Below are 23423 nucleotides of genomic sequence, written 5' to 3' on the forward strand. Positions count from 1 at the left end.
GTGCGTGGGGCTCCCCTAGGCGGGGGGCACCCCTGCATGGCAGGGCACTCCTTGCACTCATCAGCACTGCACATGGGCCAGCTCCACATGGGTCAAGGAGGCCTGGGGTTTGAACCACGGACCTCCCATGTGGTAGACAGACGCCCTTTCCACTGGGCCAAGTCCGCTTCCCCAAACTGTTTTCTTTAGCACTGCCCCATTTTATATTCCCAACAGCAATCTATGAGGGTTCCAATTTCTCTACATCCTTGCCAATACTTATTATTGTTAGTCTTTTTGTTTATGTCCATCCTAATGGGTATGAACTGATATCTCATTGTGATTTTGATTTGCATCTCTCTGATGAGCAATGATGTTGAGCATCTTTTCATGTATTCATTGACCATTTGTACATTTTCTTTGGAGAAATGTTTATTCAAGTCCTTTGTCCATTTCCCCCCTTGTTGTTTTCTTCCTGTGCCCATTTTTTAAAGTCAGTTGATACATATTCATGAAGCATACAATCCATCCAAAGTGTACCGTCAGTGGTATTTGGTATAATCAGAGTTGTATATTCATTACTTCATTCAATATTAGAATGTTTTCATTACTCCAGTAATAATAATAGTAATAAAAACGAAATACAGACAAACAAAAAAACTCTAGCCCTGGGAAGAGGATGTGGCATAGCAGTTGAGTGCCCTCCTCTCACATGGGAAGTTCTAGGCCCGATTTCAGTGCCTCCTAAAGAAAAAAAGAAATGAGCAGACGACGCGCAAAAACAATGCGCAAAAACACTGAGCAAACAAATGAGGGAGCCATCTTGGAGGGTGGGCGGGGAGAATAGCACTCTACCCCTTAATAATCACATCTCAATCTCTCTGTCCTTTGCCTGCCATATATAACTGCTATTCTATTTCTATCTCTCTAAATTATCTGCATTTATATTTTGTATGGATGGAGTCAAACAATATGTAGTACCTTTTGTCTAATTTCTTTCACTTAGTATATTTCCTTTTTCTTTCTTTTATCCTTAATAGAAGTAATTTGTATATTATAATAAATACAAATATATTACTATATTACTATACACTATTGTCCATTGTTTGCTTTGGTGGTATTTTTGCCTGTTAACATCTTGTAACATTAATGTACATTTGTTCCGTTTCAAGGAAAAACTGTCTTATGTATGCAGTAAGACCCATACTCCTATTTCACATGAGGTTTCACTGTGCTATACAGTCCTTTCACATTTTTTAAATCTTTCCTTCTAGTAATATATAGCACCTTAAACTTTCTCTTTCAACCACGATCATACCCATATATTAGCACTGCTAATTACAGACACTATGATGTGCTTTCACCATTTCTATTAATTCCCAATGATTTACAAACAACCTTTTTACCAATTCTGCACAGATTAAACTTCAGCTTTCCATTTTCTCACCTCATTCTGCTTTCTCTTGACTTATAGTCTAGTTATTAATTCCATGAGTTTACTCAATATATTTAGTTCATAATAGCACAGTCATGGTATTTGTTTTTTTGTGTTTTGATTTGCCCATTTTTAAATTGGATTATTTGTCTTTGTTTTTGAATTGTAGCAGTTCTTTTTTTTTTTAAGATTCATTTATTAATTTTCTCTCCCCTCACCCCCACCCCAGTTGTCTGTTCTCTGTGTCTATTTGCTGCGTCTTCTTTGTCCGCTTCTGTTGTTGTTGGAGGCATGGAAATCTGTGTTTCTTTTTGCTGCGTCATCTTATGTCATTTCTCCGTGTGGGAGGTGCCATTCTTAGGCAGGCTGCACTTTTGGCGCTGGGCGACTCTCCTTATGGGGCGCACTCCTTGCATGTGCGGCTCCCCTACTCTGGGGACACCCCTGCGTGGCAGGGCACTCCTTGCGTGCATCAGCACTGCGCATGGGCCAGCTCCACATGGGTCAAGGAGGTCCGGGGTTTGAACCGCGGACCTCCCATGTGGTAGACGGACAGCCTAACCACTGGGCCAAGTTCGCTGTCTGTAGCAGTGCTTTATACAACTGGATATTAAAACCTTACCAGATATATGGTTAACAGTTATTTTCTCTCATTCTATAGGTTTTTTCACTTTTTTTTAGTGCCTTTTGATATACAAAAATTTTTAGTTTTGCTGAAGTCCATTTTATGTTTTGTTACTCATGCTTTTAGAGTCATATCTAAGAAATGACAACCAAATTCAAGGTTATGAATAGTCCCTCTGTTTCTTCTTGGACTTTATGGTTTTAATTCTTATGTCTAGGTCCTTGATCCATTTTGAGTTAATTTTTTATATGATGTGGGGTAAAGGTCATGCTTCAATCTTTTGCATGTGAATATATTCAGTTTTCTCAATTTTCTTTTTTCTTTTTAAGATTTATTTCTTTATTTACCCACCCACCCTTTTCCTATTGTTTTTGCGCTCACTGTCTGCTTTCTGTGTCCATTCGCTGTGTGTTATTCTGTGTCTGCTTGTCTTCTCTTTAGGCGGCATTGGGAACCGATTCTGGGACCTTCCAGAGTGGGAGAGAGGTGCTCAATCTCTTGTACCACCTCAGCTTCCTGGTCTGCTGTGTCTCTTGTCTCTCCTCTGTGTCTCTTTTTGTTGTGTCATCTTGCTGCTCCAGCTCTCTGCTCAGGCCATTACTTCATGTGGGCCGGCACTCCTGTGCAGGCTAGCACTCCTGTGTGGGCCAGCTTGCTGCGCAGGCCAGCTTGCCTTCACCAGGAGGCCCTGGGAATCGAACCCTGGACCTTCTATAAGGTAGACAGGAGCCCAATCAGTTGAGCTGCATATGCGTCCCTTTAATTAATTCTTAATACAGTGTTTCTAAACTTGCCTCACTATGATATGTCACTAGGCATACTTGTTAAAAACAGTTCCTATTTTGATTCAGCCAGGTGCCATATCTTATGCTCAAGGAAATTAGGGCACCAGTCTTATTTTCATGCTGTCCATAGGGATTTACCTCTGAAGCCTTAGTCCAGCTGTATGTTAAATCCCTTCTAATCCCCCCTATTGATTTGTTCTCAGTTCTTAATTCTTTTTTTTTCAGGTCTATCATTGGTTTTGCCAATCTGTTTATAATCTCCTCTTCCCCGAATCTCACAGGAGTAAAACATCTTCTACCATCTCATAGTTTTTTCTTAGGTGGACCTGCCTGATAGGTAAAATCTGCTCCTCTTAGAGACTCCCTTGATTTACATAAGTGCCAACTTTAAATCTAAGCTTTTACCAGAATCTTTAATTTAGGCAGTAATAAGCATTTAACACAGATTGAAGGTAGAACCATCAGAAAAGTCATATTCAGTATAAAGCTTGAGCTATAAATATGTTTCCAATGATGATAGACTCTATATTCCCCATGACAAACTCCCGGAGTCTTATACGTACTTAATGATGGAAAATATATAACTTTTGTGTAATAATGTTTATTGTTGAGGATTTAGATTACTCATGTATTCAATATTTTAAAATTTATTACTGTAAACAATTTTTACAGCTTTAGTTCTATATAATTTTAATACTTTTTAAATGCTTCATTTTTTGATGCTATATTTTAAGGTGGTTAGTATTTAAATTACTACATTGAGCCAATACCTTAGAACCCCATAGCTTCTGATACATTTCAAACCTTAATGAAAAAAATGTATCATGTTTATTTTTCTTCGCATTTTTAAATTATTTTTTTAATACAGTTTTTGGTGTGAGAGAAAACCATTTTCACAAAATAGAAAGTTTTTAGCCTCTGTTTTGTATATCATTATAGCTATGGGCTACTTTTTGTATCATTTAAATAATTTTATAATAGGTTTTTTAAAAGAGTAAATGAAATATAACAATGTAATCTTTATTAATCTTGAATGTCTAATATTAGGATCACATTTATAAAACAGTATCTTAACATTCTTTAAAAAATCACTTATGATCGTATGTTATAGGTTATATTCCATTTAGCTCTCTTTTATAAAGAGAGCCTTAGTGAATGTGCTCGCAGTGTTTCTTTTGCCCTCTTTTTCTGATATTTCTTTCTAAACTCTATCTTAATTTTATCTTTTACTCACTGTATCAAATTGTTCTCCAGAGACCCTAGTTAAGATAAAAAAAAGAAGTGGCTGTCTGTGTATGTTTGGGAAGATAACTTTTCCTCAGAGAAGTATTTCTTTTCTATATTTGAGTTTAAAAGCACGATCAAAACTCTTCTATTTTTCTCTTGATAGCCATATGACTGAAGTTAATAAGTATGCATTTCCTGACCTTGCTATCCTGTTTCTCTGACTCAGATGGGTCCACAAAAGCTCTTCCTCTAAGTTTATACAAAGTTCAAAAATCTTCCTGGAAATTTTATTTTATTATTGACAGTGATTACCCTATAGGAATTAAGTAAATTAGAAGCATATGTGTTTTACTTTAAAATAATCAAATATATAGTTACTCCATTATAAATCCTAAAACAAAAATTGAGGAAGTTGTCAAAATTATTTTCAGTAGCATAAATTATAAAGTTTTACAGAATCATGGAAGGTAAGAAGTAATTCTTAATAGGAAGTTGGTAGGTTTTTGTACTTATTAACTAGTAGTATTTTGCCACCTGTTTGGGTGTAAGCGTATTTTATATCTCAACTTTGACATATATACACAAGGAACAGATCAAAACATTACTCTTACCAGAAGGTTGATGGTCAGAAATCAGGTGTTCGGGAGGAAAGCCCTTGGTATTATTATGCATCAGCTCAAATCCTTTATGAGAGAGGGCATAAATAAATAAATTGTTCTTCTTTATGTGACTGGAAGAATGGATTTCACCTAAAGATGAATTTTTCCTTTTTCCATCCTTGGCGGATTGAAGGGATAGTTTGTCCATTACTAATATTGATGCAAGTAAATGCAAGTAAATATTACCTCATTTACTAAAAAGGCATGAGTATAAAAGAAAAGGTTCAATTTTCATGTTGGTTGTATTTGATGTTATATATTTGACAGTGAAAGTAATCAGAAATATTCCCAGTATTAATTACAGAAATAATGAAAATTCCTAACTAGTTTTAATTAAAACAATTGTTTCTTTTCTCAATGATTTATAGATGAAACCAGCCTGTATAAAGGCTCTTACTCGTATATTTAAAATATCTGATCAAGATAACGATGGTACTCTGAATGATGCTGAACTAAACTTCTTTCAGGTAGCTATCTGTTATTTCAGTCATTTGTATATCTGGGTTTCTTTGCTGATAAAAACTATAAGAAATTTATCAGCTTAAACAATATGTTAATAAACATGCCTCTCTTATAAAACCATCTTTCACATCAAGCCATGTAGCTGTATACAATGGGTATATTAAGAATGACTTGAAGTCTGAATTCTGAATTATTTTGCTTTCTTGGTTTTGTATAACATAGCTACACAAAGAGCCCTCTGTTTTCAGAAATAGAATGGGGGAAGGATTAGGGAACATTTCTTTCCTTCTAAGTATGACATGTTTTACTTAAATAATACAAAGCAGAGGCTAAATCGTAATTTAGAATTTGTTTCTCTTAGTTGCAACTCTTTGATTTAATGTTGCTTTGTAGATTGTTTTACATTGTTTTAAATGCTAGTTTGTTTAAAATTTGATTTTTATGTTTTTGTCTTTTTTTCCTAGAGAATTTGTTTTAATACTCCATTAGCTCCTCAAGCTCTGGAAGATGTCAAGAATGTAGTCAGAAAGCATATAAGTGATGGTGTGGCTGACAGTGGGTTGACACTGAAAGGTGGGCAAATGGAACTTTTTTTCTTTTGAACTTAATATGTTCAAAATTTGGCAGAAGGTGAAGGTCCCTATAGCATTTCTTATACTTTAACGAAATGTTCGTTTGTAGTAATTTGCCTAAATCTAATCTGGATATTTAAGAGTTGGAAGAGACAAGGCCTTTGGTGGGCATAATTACCCTACTCTCAGTAAAAATTATAGGTAAGGAAATTGATTGGAAATCAGAGATGCAGAGGTCCATGAGGAAAAGAGATAATCTGGAACAAACAAATTTGTCTTCAAATTCTTCCTCCTCAGGAGCTGCCTATAAATAGAAATTATTTTTAGTGAAGATATTTTAACCAAATTTACCAAGTACAAAATGTTTCCTGTAGAATGTATTATAAATCACAGTGAAATCAAAACCAGAATTTTCCATATTATAGAAGTTAGAGCAAAAATCTATAAGACCATTTCATTTGATTCTGTCATATAACTTTGTGATGTCAGTGCATATCTGTTTCTTGAGATGTATTTTTGACCTTTTAGCCAGTGTTTTCCCTTGCTGACCTGAGTGTATATGTGAAGCAGTGATTCTGAAATCAGTTCTCTTCTATTGAAACACTTGTAAACTTTATTTTATCCTGATCATCTGTTTGTAAAACTGGTAAACATCGATGATACTACAAATCTAGTTCTTATGGTTGTTTTATATGTTTTTCTCCTATATGACTTTATACCCTTCTTCACATCAACTGTATTTACTGATTTACTTTATTTCAGGTTTTCTTTTTTTACACACACTTTTTATCCAGAGAGGGAGACATGAAACTACTTGGACTGTGCTTCGACGATTTGGTTATGATGATGATTTGGATTTGACACCTGAATATTTATTCCCCCTGTATGTACCTTTGGCTTTCTTATTAATTTCACTTGCCAAGTATTTTAAAATTTTATTTAGCACATAAGGAGGCAGGCTTCAAGCTATCGAGGAATAATTTAGATGAATAGCAGAGGTTTATAGCAGGGTTTCTCATTCTTAGAACTACTGACATTTTGAACTGGGTAATTCTTTGTTGTGGAGTCTGTCCTGTGCATTGTAGAATGTTTAGTGCATCCCTAAATGCTAGTAGGCCCTTCTTCCCTAATTGTAACAACCAAAAATATCTCTATATATTATCATATATCCTGTCAGGGGCAAAATCATCCCTGGTTGAGAGTCACTGATTTAGGACATGGCTTAGATTTTTTCTCTTCTCATGGAGAGAATAGGTATCTTTCATAATTCAATTTACTGAGGAAGAAGAATTTTAAAAAAGCTAGGTAAACTTGGTTTAGGTAACAAGAGAGTAGAACTATGTTGGTTAGTGGTTTTCTTTTTTTTTTTTTTTCCCAATCAGTCCTTCTACTCCCTAAGTTCTATAGCCTGTTCTTAGCTCAGGATAAAGTAAGTTTTCTTAAACAACCAGTCTATTTATGGTTATTTTCCTTTAGATAATGGTATGTTTAAATTTTATTTGTTTAAAAATGGACCCAGTGCCACTCCCAAACAGAAGACTGCCTTGCTACAGGATGACTCTTCTGTACTGTAGGGATGTGACAGTTTCAGGGATGGTGATTCCTAAGATCTGGCCTTGGAGTCTTTAACCCAGGGGTTCTTAACCTTTTTTATTCCATGGATCCCTTCTCAGAATATACTAGCAGATAATATTATGACACTTAACTAGCCTAGGGTCTAACAACAACTGTAATTTCGAAGGATGGATGAACATCAGTGATTTTTCAAGGTATGCAACAACTGTAATGTGAAATGAACACTACTATAATTTATTGCGTACATTCATAAGTGAAAGAAATGTTAGATTTTAGTTAGAGGTCAGAGAAAATAAAGATAATAAATTGATTTTTTTTCAGTTCAAGCTCACGGACCCTCTGGTCTGTGGACCCCTGGTTATGAACCCCTGCTTTAGCTTTCCTTCACTTTTTCAGTGGCATATTACCTTCATGGTGTCATTTTTTATTTTACCATATCACGTCCTTGGTTCCTGAGGACTTTGTTGTTGTTTTTTCTTTCCCCTTCACTGAGGAAGCAAAGTTCTTTCTGATTGGATTCTTGTTCCATTAATCAATTCTAAGTTGACACTTCTCTCATCAAAGCTACTAAATCTTAACTCAAGTAATTTCCCATATTTCTCTGTAAATAAGTTGAATGAATGAATTTGTCCCAGGATCTTTTCATCATGTTTTCTTCTCTGTGCCATTTGTATGGGTAGATAAATTCTTCAGGAGCTTGTTACTTATGTATGTATGGCAGTTAATGGAACTCCATCTCTTTAGGCTATTTATACTATTTGTCACTCCAAATTCTTTATTCTCTGCCTTTAGTTTTCTGCAAAATAGCCCCCTAGAGCCACCACTTGAATCTCTGTAGCCTTCTTATTAAGCTTTCTGCCTCTGCCCTTCACACTGCTGTTAGATTAGTAGATATGTAAATACAGGTTTGACCATGTCACTTCCCTTCAAGACACAGGATAAAGCATAAGCTTCTTAACAGGGTATATGAGGTCATTCATAATCTGTGCACCCTTACTCTCCACATCCCCATTCTAGAAATATATGCCAAACTATTTATAGTCCACCAAACATATGTTGTTTCCAGCTCTAGGCTTTTGCCCTTGCTATTTTCTCTTTCTCCCTCCGTCAACCTAGTTAATGCCACTCATCCTTCAAGTCTCAGTTCAAGTGACAGTGTCTGTCAGAGGTGTTAAAACCTTTCCAACTCCAGGCCCTAGATACACCCTTTCTATAGGCTCCCACAGTACCCTTAGCTTACCCATACTTAGCATTGGCCTCATTCTGTTGAGATAGTGTGGTTTGTGGTCAGTCTCTCATTTGAATGTTGTTCCTTAGAAGTAGGGAGCTTGTGTTGTTTTTGTGTCCCTAGTACCTTCCTTTATGCATTTGATAAATGTTCATTGAACTGAATTTAGGGTGGGTCAAAAAGGTCAGATCAGGCAGAAATGACATCTTTGCACATCATTTTCAATTTGTTACTAAAGTTGGCATTAAGGTAAAGCCCATAATTATGCCTTACATTTTGTTTATAGGAAGAACAAATCCATTAAAGCTTAATTAGTGTTACTTGGAGAAATTTTATTTCAACTTGCCCTTCTGATATTTAAGAAGACTTTGTACATATTCATGCCTTGGATATGAGCATGATTATGACTCTTCTGAGGATTGCTCTACCCATTCCAGAACTTCCTGGAAAAGTCGAAATGGCTCCAGGGAAGATAATTTTTGTAATATTGTGTCATCCTACAAAACAGCTATTTGCGGTTATATATTCATTTCTTAAATTAAATTTTAATATTTGATTAATGATTTATTTTACTCTTAAATTTTTTCAACAGGCTAAAAATACCTCCTGATTGCACAACTGAATTAAATCATCATGCATATTTATTTCTCCAAAGCACCTTTGATAAGCATGATTTGGTAAGCTTTTAGCTGCAATTTCCCATGATATATGGTAAAATATTTTTCTGTGAATGATTTAACTGTGTTCCCTTAGCTATGGAATGCTCATATAGGCAGAAATTACTCAAAACACTCCTAAGTTCACCTTGCAAAAATATTTCCTATTTTATAATTTCTAATATTATTTCTATTTTATTGTTTCCTTGAGATGTTAAAGTCAAGTCTCTGATAAACTCTTTTATAGATTTTTTTATATACATGTAAGGAATTTTCTTGATAAAATATAACATTTATTTTCATTAGTTTTTAGTAGTATAGCTATATAAACTAGAGGGTTCTTTTGTTTGGGAATTATTCTCATAGATATCTAAACATTACCTATACTTCCTTTGTATCTTCAGGATAGAGACTGTGCTTTGTCACCTGATGAGCTTAAAGATTTATTTAAAGTTTTTCCTTACATTCCTTGGGGGCCAGATGTGAATAACACAGTTTGTACAAATGAAAGAGGATGGATAACCTATCAGGGATTCCTTTCCCAGTGGACGTGAGTATAGATCTCACCCTTTTCCTCTCAAGTTGTAGCTTGTTTAAAATTATGGTATGTTACATTTGGAATCTTCTGTTTGTCAGATCTTCTAAAATGCTTCAGTCACAACTACTTATAAGCAGAACTTACAGTGCTGTTGCTCACTCAAGATGAACTACACATGTACTATAAATGTATCAGGATAGCATTTGTGTGCTTTTGGATGATGTACATGGAAATAATAATAACATCAAATCCAAACTGAATTTTAGTACTTTTTTGTTTGATTAAAGGATTGGGAAAGTGTTATTGTTATCACACAACTCTTATACCTTCAAAATAGGGGTAATTGTAGACTTATTTTGAGATTTGTTTGTTTATAATGAACTTTCTTAGTAAGACAGTGAGATCTGTCTACCAACCAGAAGTATAGCATGGTTGACATTGTGCCTAAGGTTCTGAGAAAATCCTCTGGTCTTGCATGATGACATGCTTTAGCCTTGGCAAGACTAACTTTTTTTTCTAGTATATAAGAAAGACTTACTACTTTCAGGTAGTTTTCCACCTTTGGCAAACTTTTTCAGATTTGTTTAATTGTTATTAAGTCCTCAACTAGCCAGTATTTGTAAGGCTATTGTGTATAACTTGTGAAGCAGATAATTTAAAATATTCCTATTCTAGATTTTACAGAGGCTCACTTCTTGTCTATGTAACCTTGCTCTTTTGGGCAGGTAAGATAGACAAAGGAACACAAACCACCACCACCACCACCACCACCACTACCACCACCGCCTCCTCCATCCCTCACCACAACCACCCCCATCCTCTCCACCCCTGGCCAGCCCCACTCCTTCCCACATTATCCTTCCATTCTTCTCTGCCTTAAGAATGGCAGTGTAGGAAAAGCTATGGTTGGAGCCATGTGTGGGAAATGAAAGCAGTCTGACAATTATCCACTGGATCTAGTGGTAAAATTATTTGAGCCATTGGAATTTTTTCCCTATATGTGTGCATTTAGGAATTTTTCACATTTAAAATCTTCCCTTTCCCAGGCTTACAACCTATTTAGATGTACAGCGGTGCCTGGAGTATTTGGGCTACCTAGGCTACTCAATATTGACTGAACAAGAGTCTCAAGCTTCAGCCATTACCAGTAAGTATCTGAATATTCTTCAGCTCATACTTAGAAAATCTTAAGAAATCAGTTTCCTGAGTACCAAAGAATAAATAGGAACTCATCTTCATTGGTCTTCCATGTCTGCACTCAATTAGTTTCCTCCTTGATTTGATCATTTCTTTTGAGTTTGGAGATGCTTGATTTTATTGTTTAGTTTAAATGTTTATCAAAAAAAAAAGAGTAGAGATTTTTTTCTAGTATACTCCATGGGGGTACTCCACAGTGAAAATGAGAAAGGACTATGGACACTAAAAGTATGGACTGAAAATACATCTTGCATTTTCATTTTCTTTAAACATTTCGAACAATTACTTTTAACAAATGATCCTGATCTTTTATTGTTTCTCTGGACTTTAAAACTTTTTACACATCTTATAATGTACACCACGCATTCTTGTCACAGAAATGTGTTCCACTTAAAGAGAATCCATAGATACGGAAATAAATTAGGAAACTGACCATTCAACAGTTTCTTATATCACAGTTAGAAGTGCTGCCATATCCGTTATAACCTTTAAGTTAACAGAGCAAGTGCCCTTTAAAGTACTTAAGCAATTAGACATTCTTTCTTTCAGCAGCAAAAAATTTTGGTAGCCAGTGTGAGGTTTTTTCTCTCAGCAATATATTGTTACCAATACATATATAAGTATACTTTTATGTATTTTTAATGTTAAATAATGTGTCATATGGATATACTATAAATATTTAGCTATTCCACAATTATTTGTTTTTATTTTAAAAATTTTGTTACTATAAATATCGTCTTGATGAGTTTTTTTATAGTTGAATTATTAGGTATAGCTTAGGGAGGTTTGTTTACCTCAGAATTGCCCCATTGTCTGATGATACAGTATTGTTTTCTGGCCTGTCTCATTTACAGATTTACATTCAAAAGACCAGTTAATCCCAGAGTGCATAACCCTTCCCCACTTCAGATTCAGATCCAAGAGAATACAAATTTGAGATAGCATTTTTAGTTTGTAATATGTTATAACAACATCATAGAAAAAATAGATGGGATTTGATATTGGCTGTATTCATTATAATTTTCAATCACCACTAGACAATCTTTTTCTTTATGACTACATATTTTATAATGAAATATCATTTGAGTCGAAATTCACTTTAGAGTCAACTTTGAGAAATGCATCTTTTCCACTTAGACCCTTCTGTATTATATTTAATACTTTATTTCACATATAGTTAACTACTCTATGTTTGTATATGTATCAGACACTTCATAAAACTGATAAATGGCAATACTCTGTTTTGTAGAAGGTGAAATAGAGGCTCAGTAAGTCTAAATAGTACATACTTAGTGGGTTTTTTGTTTGTTTTAGTAACGAGAGATAAAAAGATAGACCTTCAGAAAAAACAGACTCAAAGAAATGTGTTCAGATGTAATGTTATTGGGATGAAAAACTGTGGGAAAAGTGGTGTTCTTCAGGCTCTTCTTGGAAGAAACTTGATGGTAAGAGTTATCTGATAATAGAACTTTATCCAACACATTTTTATACTCATTTGTTTATGTAATTTTCTCATAGTCATTAACTTTTTTAGATGATTACTAGAACTCAGTGGCCTACGTCAATTAGTAAAGTACAATCCGAAGTGTAACAATAATCCCATTGAACTGTCTGCATCTTTGTTTCATTGGTGTTACCTATCATTTTTGTGTGTCTGTGTGTCCTCCCCCCGCCCCCATGTCCCCCACCACCACCATTGTTTCGATAGGGATTAAATAAATATACATGTGAAAGCACCTAACAGTGCTTGGCATATAGTAAAAGCACAGTAAATATTTAGAATTGAATACTGGTATCTAGTTCTGGCTCCTGACTTCAGTAGGAGTCTGATTTATTTCTGGATGAGTCTCATATCAGACCAAATTAAAGTATGAGAACTGCCAGCAGGTGGCTCTGGAATAACACTTTCAAAAATATAGTTTACTTCCTTTTCATTTACTACTTTCACTTTATGCAGAAGAGACACATCCTTTGTTTTAGGCCCAAAGAACTAAGTAATATGAAATCAGTATCACTTTCGTACTGACAAATAGTACATAGTTAAGAAGAATGCCCTTTTATTTATAACATATATGCACAGACACATAGAGAGGTGTCTGTTCATGAAAATTATTGTAATTTCTTATTGTAAGTATTGCAATTTTCTGTTCTGTTTTCAGAGGCAGAAGAAAATTCGTGATGATCATAAATCCTTCTATGCGATTAATACCATTTATGTATATGGACAAGAGAAATACTTGTTGGTAAGAAATTCTGTAGCGTACAAAGATTATTAATTATTAGGTATAATTTTAAATGACTCTGAAAACCTAATTGGGTTTAATTTAATGATTATATGTAGAACTTTGGTGCGATTTTTTTTTTCCACCTGGTTTATTCATTGGAATTTATTTTACTTTAAATCTTACTTTTAAAGAAGCTTTAGTAGAATTAATTTTAATTCCCTTATCTGTGTGGTGATTATTTGGGTGTAGGTATAAGTAAAAATTCATCAGTTGTGCACTTAAGTATATGTTATACCTCAATAAGAAAGTAAAAAAAACAAACAAACTTAACTCCCTTTTACTCTTTCTTCCACTTCAATTTAAAAACATTTCCTCCATTATTGACTAGAAATTAGAAAAACCTTAGTGCAACTGCTCTGTAATTTATGATCTAATAGTTTCATTTATTTGGCAAGGAGGAGTGTAGTTAACAAATGTGTTAGCCTGAGAAATGAATAAAAAAGGGTATGACTGAAAGCAAAATACAGTATAAAGAGGTTATAAGCTCTCCTTAGATCCAGTCAGATTTCAGGTTGAATTTTGGTCCACCATTCATTAGCTGTGTTACCTTGGACAAATGATCTGCTCTTTCAGTTTCTGATTAGTTCAGCTAATAATATGCGAAGTTTCTGGCAAATAATAGATACTAACAAAAGTTCATTCCCTTTCCTTCCACCGCCCCCCTCCCCGAAATGGTTTAATCTGCCAGTTAGATGATGGTATTGAGTTTTAATATGTATTTTATTTTTTATGAAAAAAGTTCTTTATTAATTTCTTATTAAACTTTGTGTCTCTCGTTCTTCTCCTGTAGGTATAGTTCTATACATTGGGTACTCAATAAATATTACTGAATATTATTTTTCCTGATTTTCCTATTCTCCATTATTTGCAAACTGAAGTCTTTTCATGTCTCTCTTTGAATATGCATGTTAAAAGAGTACTTTATTTGGAAAACTTTGTCAATTCTGACCCTACATTTCCCTTTTCTTACTCTCATAAAAGTCATACTATCTTACACAACTCAGTACTGAATTTTACTCTTGTTGGATTATTATCCTATATAGATTGGATTTTATTTTGGAGAGAGTTTTCTAATAAACATTGAAAAGAGCAGGCAGTGAAGAAGAACAAAAAATGACAGTATAAGGAGTCATTTGCTTTATATTTTTTATTAGTAGAGAAAAAAAGATGTGGTGGACAGAAAATAGACTTTGGAATCATATCTGAGTTCACATTTTGATCTGATGATTTGTTGGATGTGTTGTCTTGGGCAGCTGTCTTCATTGGTCTTTTCTTATCTGTAAATGTGGCTAATGCATGTAAAAGGCCTATCTAGCACAGAGTCACCTGTTGAAATGTTAGCTTCTTTAGAACCTTAATCACCATTTTTAATCCATAAAACAGAAGCTGCTTGTTTATCTGTAATTCCCTCTTCAAAAAATGGTCAATAAAAGTATATTTATCTATAATAGTATGCTTTTGTCAGGAAGTCAGATGACGATAGTAATAAAAACATTGTTATGTATCAGTGTTACAATTCTTATGTTTCTCACTTTTATTTTTTTACAAGTTACATGATATTTCAGAATCAGAATTTCTAACTGAAAATGAGATCCTTTGTGATGTTGTGTGCCTGGTATATGATGTCAGTAATCCCAAGTCCTTTGAATACTGTGCCAGGATTTTTAAGGTTTGTTGCTTTTATGGTCTGTTTAACTATATTTAACTTTATATAGAGTTTAATTGGATTGCAGTGTGGTGTTTCCTAATGAGGGAAATGCAGCAAAATCATTTATGGAACTCTTAAAAATAACTTCTAAAAAGAAAAAAAATCCACACATGATTCTAGTGCATTTCTGGTTAAGACCCTTCTATGTTAATTGTAGGTCTTGGCTGTTAGGGATGCACATCGGTTATATTTTGCTAGTTACACCAAGAAAAACAACCAAAGCAAAGAGGTAAACCAGAGGCTTGAAAGTTGTAGCGATCACTTTGAGATAATCAACAATATTCAATAGTAGTAGAGAGCAGATGTGGCTCAAGTGATTGAGCACCTGCTTCCCACGTGAGGTGCTGGATTTGGTTCCTGGTGCCTCCTAAAAAAAAAAAACCAACTCAGGGGAGCCTATGTGACTCAGTGGTTGGGTGCCAGCTTCTCACATATGAGATTCCAGGTTCAATCCCCCCAATCCCTACTACCTCAAAAAAAAAATTTTTTTTCAATAGTAGCAAAAAATATATATATAAGGAGGTATTTATTTTAGCATTGTTTTCTTTTTTTTTTTTTTCCTTCTGTATTTTCTTTTAAATGTTACATTCAAAAAATATGAGGTCCTCATATACCTCCCACCCCACCGCTCCCACATCAACAACCTCTTCCATCATTGTGGCACATCCACTGCACCCTGCACCTGGTGAATACATTCTGGAGCACCGCTGCACCTGTGGTCCACATTGTAGTCCACACTCTCCCCCAGTGGGCCACGACAGGACACACAACATCCAGCAACCATCCCTGCAGCACCTCCTAGGACAACTCTAAATCCTGAAAATGCCCCCATACCATATCTCTTCTTCTGTCTCCCTACCACCAGCAGCCACTGTGGCCACCCTGTCCACATCACTACTACAATTTCTTCCCTTACTGATCACAATAGTTCCCTAGCAGAACACCAGTAAGTCCACTCTAATCCATACTCTGTTCTTCCATCCTGTGGACCCTGGGATGGTTATGTCCAGTCCCCGTCTGCATCAAGAGGGAGCTTGGATTCTTTTCAATAGCAAAAAAAACTGGAAATAATGTAAATATTTAACAGTAGGAAAATGGCTTACTAAATTAGGATAAAATAATTCAGTAGAATATTAACCATTAAAAATAATAGTTTTAAATTTTGAAGAACATGGAAGATAGAATATTTCATAGATGGAGTATTATATTTTAAAACAGTTATGTCAGGAAGCAGTTTTGACTCAATGGATAAAGCATCTGCCTACCACATGGGAGGTCCAGGGTTCAAACCCAGAGCCTCCTGACCCATGTGGTGAGCTGGCCCACGCACAGTGCTGATGCATGCAAGGAGTGCCGTGCCATGCAGGGGTGTCCCCCATGTAGGGAGCCCCACATGCAAGGAGTGTGCCCTGCATGGAGAGCTGCCCAGTGCAAAAAAAGTGCAGCCTGCCCAGGAGTAGCGCCGCATACACAGAGAGCTGATGCAATAAGATGATGCAACACAAAGAGACACAGGTTCCCGGTGCCGCCGACAAGAATACAAGGGACACAAAAGAACACAGTGAATGGACATAGAGAGCAGACAACTGGGGCAGGGTAGGAGTTGGTGGGAGATGTAAATAAATAAATGAATAAATGAATAAATAAATAAATCCTTTTAAAAAGCCAGACAGTTATGTCCATCATAACTGCACCTATATAAATGTAAAACATATGAACCTGTACTCAAAGACCAGAGGTAATAGGAAAAAATGAAAATAGTCTTTTTATTTTAGATAGAGGAATTTAAATTGATGTCTTTTTATTTTAATATTTTTATTGTCTTTTTAATTAAAAATTTTTTTCAAACTGTATAAAATTTAAAGAATAGGTCTGTTTTGTTACCATCGTTAGAAAGATGATTCTGGTCTTATTTATTATGAGACTGACCTGAACTGCTGCCAGTCTTTGCCTTTTGGTTCACTTTTTCTCTTTGAAACTACTGATCCTTTGCCTATCCAGAAAGAATTTTTTGTTCACATTTAATTAAGTAGTATTTTTTGAGCTTGTTATCAGATTTTGATTACATTTTTTATTCTATAGCAACATTTTATGGACAGCAGAATACCCTGCTTAATCGTAGCTGCAAAGTCAGATCTGCATGAAGTTAAACAAGAATATAGTATTTCACCTACTGATTTCTGCAGGAAACACAAAATGCCTCCACCACAAGCCTTCACTTGCAATACTGCTGATGCACCCAGCAAGGATATCTTTGTTAAATTGACAACAATGGCTATGTACCCGTAAGTACATGCTCCGTCTTCATTTTCATGTTTTTCATTTTGCATGGTTCATAATAACATTGCATGCCATTTTTAGTCTTGAGGATGGAATCTGTCACATAGAAGTTGTTCAGCAACAGAAAGAGACTTTGTAATGAGAAGGTACAAATTTGAGTAAATGTAAGTTTGGTTTGGGTGTCATAATAAAATGATGTAAACAGTGCTACTGACAATATGTGGATATTTTTGAACAGGCTATGACTGTATTTATATAGGAAAATACAGTAAAACACAGCTCCCCACCCCCAGCAAAAAAAAAAAGAGAGTCTTGCTGCAATTAAAGGGGGGTGGCATTAGGTTGCTTTATGCTTGTAAGACATTTCCATGTGAACATCAAGTTAATTTTTCTGTGTTTAATTGAATTGACCTTAGTTATGTGAAGGATTCTAGGATTTATGAATTGATGTTTAAATAATATATGCATCTGAGTTCAGGATGTATCTTTTTTAAGTGCTGTAAAAAGTATTTGTAATTGGAATTTCCACTATGTAAACATTTTACATTGTGTTATAAGCCACAGATTTCATGTACATTTATTATATATCTATACATGCATATGCACAAACACATAACTGTGGTCACCTTTGTATTTTACTAACTGCTTTAAAATTGCATGGTTCTTAATGGCATTCTCTTTAAGTAATGTGTTTGTATTAATTGTTTTGTAACAAGGTAGTTTTTCAGGCAGTGCGTTTCTCAGGACTTTATAGTTTATTCTGTTTACTATTACGTTAGTGTCTAAATTACTTTTCTTAGATAAACTATAGTATAAAATAGATTAATAATTAGACATTGGTATAAACCAATACTGAGGCTTTTCAGAAAGGTGCTGATTTGTACAGATCTTTAAAATGAAAGACTTAACTTTATTGGTATTTCATTAACTGATAATTTTTTTAAATGCCACAAACCCTTGTAAATTCTATTTGTATAATAATTGGAAGACAAGTCATTCCTGTTAGTCTAAAATAAGCAAAACCTTATTTATGTTTTACCTTTGCTTTAAAACTCTCATGTATGTTATCTACAGAGAGGATCATTACAAAGACAGACTCTCCCGAGACATGGGCAACACTGATAGAATAGAAAATTTGAGAAAAATCTGGGTCTTTCTAAAAACTACTTTGTAAGTTACTTTTTCTTTATGGCTTCTGTGGGATTTGTTGACATTTTCTTATAGGATTACCAAATTGCCTTTCTTGACCTAATTAACATATATTAATTATCCAGAAACGCACTGCTTGGTCAGGCTTACTGCCTAACTGTATTTCATGGTGTCTTTTTTACTATGTTTTAATCTTATAAATAACTGCAACTGTGTTTATATATAGATTTGTAGCTTTAACGTACTTTTACTGTAATTCTTGTATGTATGTGTGTATATATGATAAATGTACATACATAAACACTTGTTTCTATGGTTAATCCCAGACTACTTCTCATGAAGCATCTCCCTGTTGCTAAGCATATTTGCATCCCTCCTTTTTGGTGGGTGGAGCCTTGTGTATGTCGAAGAGTCAGATTTAGTTTATAAAATAACAGATGGATTTCAGTATGACAGCTGGCAGTGACTTTGTAGCAGTGATAAATTCATCATTACAAGTCAAATTTTAAAAAGGAATACCTTGAGCTTATCAAAAATTTTTTAAAAAGTAATTCTTATTTTTCTTCATGTTGGGAATTAGGCATTATTGGGATGCTGCTGATCTCCACAACATGCCATCATGTACTGTGTGGTCTCATCAGGTCTCATAAGCTAAGCCAAGTCAGATTGGGCTTGTCCTTTGACTGAGAAGTCTCTAAAAATGTTGAAGTGTTGGAGGAAGTGATGGCATTAATTCATCACGAGGCGCTCTTCTGAGTGGGTTCTGTGCCAGTACCTCTTCATGGGTAGTGTGATGGCCTTGTATGTCTGAGTGGCTCTGACCACTGAACAGTCATTGAAGACCCCAACTTTGGTTGTTAGGGCCAAGTGAAATGGATTGCCCATGTTTCTGCACCAACTAGTGCAACTCCACTCAACCAGAAAGGAGTCAGAAAGTCTCCCCAAATTTGATATCTGATTTCAATTAGACCCATTGTTGAATTTTTACATTCTTATTCGGAGTTTCATACTGTCATACTTAGCTGCTGTGTTTTTTTAGCAGATAAAATTAACCCTATGTTTCGTTTGAGTGGAAATTTATGAAGCACTTTGATTTCCTTTGGGAGCCAGAGTGCTTGATGAATTAAAGATGATATTGTTCTTATCTCCTCAGGGTTGAAAATACTCTTTTTTTTTACCTTTTTATGTATTTGTCATTCTTCTCCTTCCTGGTTTTTAGGCATGTGTATGCTGAGGGAGGAGGAGGGAATGGTTATTTAAATGCTAGCAAAAATACTGTCTTTTGGTGGGTGCTATGGCTTACTCAGTTTCTCTTTTTATTACTTTAGATGAGGGTGCCATCTATTGCTGTGCACTAAGACTCTTGTAATAATATTTCTCTCCCCTCCAAAAAAAGCAAAAGTGTTAGCTGATTTTCTTTAGATTTCCTATAGGGAGGGAGGAGGGAGCTATTACTGTTTATTACATTTTGGTAAATGTGGGATCCTGCACAGCTTTAGCTTGCCCCACACTCTCCTTTTCCCTTTTACAAAAAGTGTTGCTTATGCCTAAATCATTTTTTTTAAGTTGGCACACCCTAATTTGTGCCATATTTGTAAGAACTCAACTCCTGTCCTTCTGTGTGTTTTCGCAGCCATGCCCGGTTACGCTGTATGTGCACCTGCAACAGGTGTACATTTTGCATCTGTCAGAACTTCCTCAACTCAGACTTGCTGCAATCTGTAAAGAACAAAATCTTCACTGCAGTTCTTAACAGGTTCTTAACTTTATTTACTGGATACCAGGCATTCTGTTAAAATACAAAAGAAAAAATGGATAACTATTTATTATACAGATACTCATTACAAAGAGAGCAGGCCCAACTAACTTCCACTGTGATGACAATGTTTAGTTTTAGAATCATCCTTAATGTTTTTAAATTAAGATATATTTAGGGGACTATAAAATATGATTTGGGATTATTTTTTCATTAAGGAAGTTAAATTATCTTTCATATTAGGGCATATATATATATATGTAGAGAGATTAAAATCATTTAGCTGTGCTTTATAGAAATATATTAGATCATTTGTAATAAGGAAAAGACACCTTGATCCCAGATAAAAGATATTTGTGATATTGTACTCAGCTTACATTCAAATACTACATCTTATTAAAGTTAACAGTATTTTGGGTTTGGAAACATCTCTATTCTTGAAACTGTTTATAATCATAATTTTTACTTTTTTTTTTTAAGGGGGTACCAGGGTTTGAACCTGGGACCTCAAACATGTGAAGCAGGTGCTCAGCCACTGAGCTCCACCCGCTCCACCAGTCTTTTACTTTTGATACCTAGAATGTTCATTTGAAAGAACATGGTTTGTGGAAATGAGGATAATAACCAATTTTAAGGACTCAAAAGAATATGGGGGAACAAAAATATCTGGTAGTAATGACAGTACTGATTTTTAAGGTCTTTATAATTGAGCCCAAAAACATGAATATGCATATAATTGTGCTTTAAAAGAAAAAAAAAGGATGTATATATTCACTCAATGCAATGAACTTTCAAGGTTTTCATTTTATTTTAGTCATGCTACCTTTGTTCAAATTGATTTTACAGTTGTTTGAATGTTTAAGAGCCTATGTAAAATTAATTTATAGCTGACATCAATTTCTTATATGTGTAAGGATGAATTAGGTTTTTTAAATCAATCCTATGTCATTGGGAGCTGGCGTGATTTAGATGGAAGATCAAACTAGTTAGATAACATTAGTTATTTGGTTTGCCATTGGATACTCACCAAGAACTAGACATCAACTGTATCAATTGAACAGGATAGTTCATGTCCACCAGCAGTGTCTTAGTCATGTTTATGAAACGATGAGGCTGTTTCTTCTGTGAGGGGGGAAAAAACCTGACTTTGAAGGCATTTTCTGAAATGGTTCAGCGATATTTTGAGCACTAGCAGTTCCGTGGAATAAGAATGCACCTGTCTCAGGTGACTGCTTTGAAGGGATTCCCACACTGGTGGTAAAGTTCTGCTCTGTCCTTTGGTGGCATCTTGTAAAGTAGTAACTGCAGACAGATTCTTTCATGATGACTGAGCAAATGCAAGGTAGTTCAAACCGAACAATACTCAGAATCTCCAGTGTCAGGAGTCAGTGTTGGAGCTCTACAATTCATGTGGCCCAGCCTTCTGGTACAGTGCCTTTTGCAGCCTTCCCGAGAGTGCTATTTATCTGCAGATATCTTTCCTCATTGGAGAGGATTCTTTGTTTTTCCTTTTTTTAAAAAAAATAAACTAAAATGTTTTCCCTATTACTTTCTCTCTAGTTTTAGTTCTGTCCTTTAGAACAACATATGATCACTCTACTCCCTCTTTAACATAGCAGTCCTTCAGACATTTGAAGATGGCCAACATGCCTCCCCTAATTTTCTCTTTTCCAGGTAAAACACCCCACGTCTTTAAGCCTTTTCTTAAATAGAACTGTTTAATGACCTCATCATTCCTGGTGGTTCTCATCTGAATGCCCCTTATGTTTTCAGAGTACCTCTTAAATGTGTACCCAGAATGGAGAAGTGCTTCAGATATTTTTGACTAGTCTGGAACATGGGGCAGTCATGTTTCACAGTTAGGACAGCACTTGCCTACTGCAGCTACCTCCTGCTGTTGACACATGAATCTTTGGGTCAATTGATATAAGATCTTTTTTTCATGTGAGTGCTATTAAGCCAGATGTCCCCTCTCCTCTAGTTATGTATTTGATTTTTTTTTTTTGACTCTTTGAATTTAAATACAGATGATACATGTATCCCTAGTAAAGGATAGATTCTTCCTTTTGATCTATTTATTCTGTCATTTCAAACATTATTTCTGTCATTTGTCCCTCCCTTTGTTTATCTCTTTCAGCATTGTGTTATTTGCAGATTTTTCTAGATATGTTTTCTTTATCTTTCAAGTTACTGATAAAAAATAATGTTGAATCCCAGAGGATGGAGAGGGAAAGAGAACAAGCCCTGTAGTATTCTACTCTTCCCCAACCACACATGTTCAAAATTATTGGGGAAGGATTTTTCAGTCAATTAAAAAAGTATTATTATCCAGCTCACATTTTATATTCATATCAAAAACTTTATGAAGGGTTTTTTCTGAAATCAGTATATAATTTCTATCATTTTTCTCTATCTACCTACATAGTAATTTTACCTAAATGGGAAGTGACATCTGTTTAGTGTCTTATTCCTGGTGAACCCAACTTTCCTCCTAGTAATTGTTGTTCACAGACCACCTCCTTTGTTATCTATTCTAGAAGTCCTTGATTGTCCAAAATTGCAGACTGGTTGGTTGTTTGCATCTTTAGTGACAAGAATTTTGTTCTTACGCTGGTTTAGTCAGCTTCCAAATGAACTAGATTAGATATGTATTAAGTGGATGCACTTGTTATAGTAAATTACTCTATCCATTGAACCTCCACGAAAAATCAGTATATGGTATCATAGGTATCTATAAACTGCTAGTAATTTAATGATAGTGTCAGCACATGTCACTGACATCTGGTAATCAAGAATGGAAAAATTTTAGAAAAGATGAAGAGGGAAATGGGTGGGCTGTTAAAAAACCTCTTTCCTGATCCCTGTTAATATTTAAATCATCTATATGATGAAGGTACTGGAAATCAGGATTTTATGTGAAATTTCCTGATATTTACATAATGGCAATTTTTTAAAAAACTAAATACTAATTAGAACAAACAAAGCTTGTTTACAGGCCATCAGTTTGCTACCTCAGTCTTAAGTTATTGCCTAGAGTTGTGAAAATGCACATGCACACACATACATACACAGACACCTGAAAAATGAAAGCATCTTCCCTCAATACTTCCTCCCTTCAGTTTTTCACTCCTTTTCCAGGAAAATTTTGAAAAAGTTACTGGGTAGTAGGGTGAAAATAACTCTCTCTCCCTACTGTTTTAGAAGGGACTTCACTTTACTGTTTTCGGCAGCCTGTGGTGCTTGGTCTCTATTGGTGTGCTGCGCTAGATATCTTAATGTTGCAAAAGCAGAAGAAAGATTGGTTCAA

The 23423-nt window shown here is 35.0% G+C and overlaps 1 protein-coding gene across 14 annotated transcripts in view; it reads left to right on the plus strand.

Moving 5' to 3' along the window:
* Positions 1 to 23423, plus strand: part of RHOT1 (ras homolog family member T1) — a 64069-nt gene that overhangs the window by 31610 nt on the left and 9036 nt on the right. For 5 of the 14 annotated variants that reach the window (XM_004454892.4, XM_071210484.1, XM_058283851.2 and 2 more), the window contains exons 9-20: positions 5079 to 5177; positions 5637 to 5745; positions 6507 to 6627; positions 9140 to 9224; positions 9608 to 9753; positions 10788 to 10888; positions 12253 to 12383; positions 13098 to 13181; positions 14773 to 14892; positions 17014 to 17216; positions 18286 to 18381; positions 19994 to 20116. In XM_004454892.4, coding sequence (XP_004454949.1) covers positions 5079 to 5177; positions 5637 to 5745; positions 6507 to 6627; positions 9140 to 9224; positions 9608 to 9753; positions 10788 to 10888; positions 12253 to 12383; positions 13098 to 13181; positions 14773 to 14892; positions 17014 to 17216; positions 18286 to 18381; positions 19994 to 20116 — 1418 coding nt within the window. The remainder of the gene's footprint in view (positions 1 to 5078; positions 5178 to 5636; positions 5746 to 6506; positions 6628 to 9139; positions 9225 to 9607; positions 9754 to 10787; positions 10889 to 12252; positions 12384 to 13097; positions 13182 to 14772; positions 14893 to 17013; positions 17217 to 18285; positions 18382 to 19993; positions 20117 to 23423) is intronic. The other 9 variants (XM_004454893.4, XM_071210488.1, XM_071210485.1 and 6 more) reach the window with 3 other exon arrangements.

Source organism: Dasypus novemcinctus, chromosome 21 (assembly GCF_030445035.2).
Source record: "Dasypus novemcinctus isolate mDasNov1 chromosome 21, mDasNov1.1.hap2, whole genome shotgun sequence".
Classification (NCBI taxonomy): Eukaryota; Metazoa; Chordata; class Mammalia; order Cingulata; family Dasypodidae; genus Dasypus; species Dasypus novemcinctus.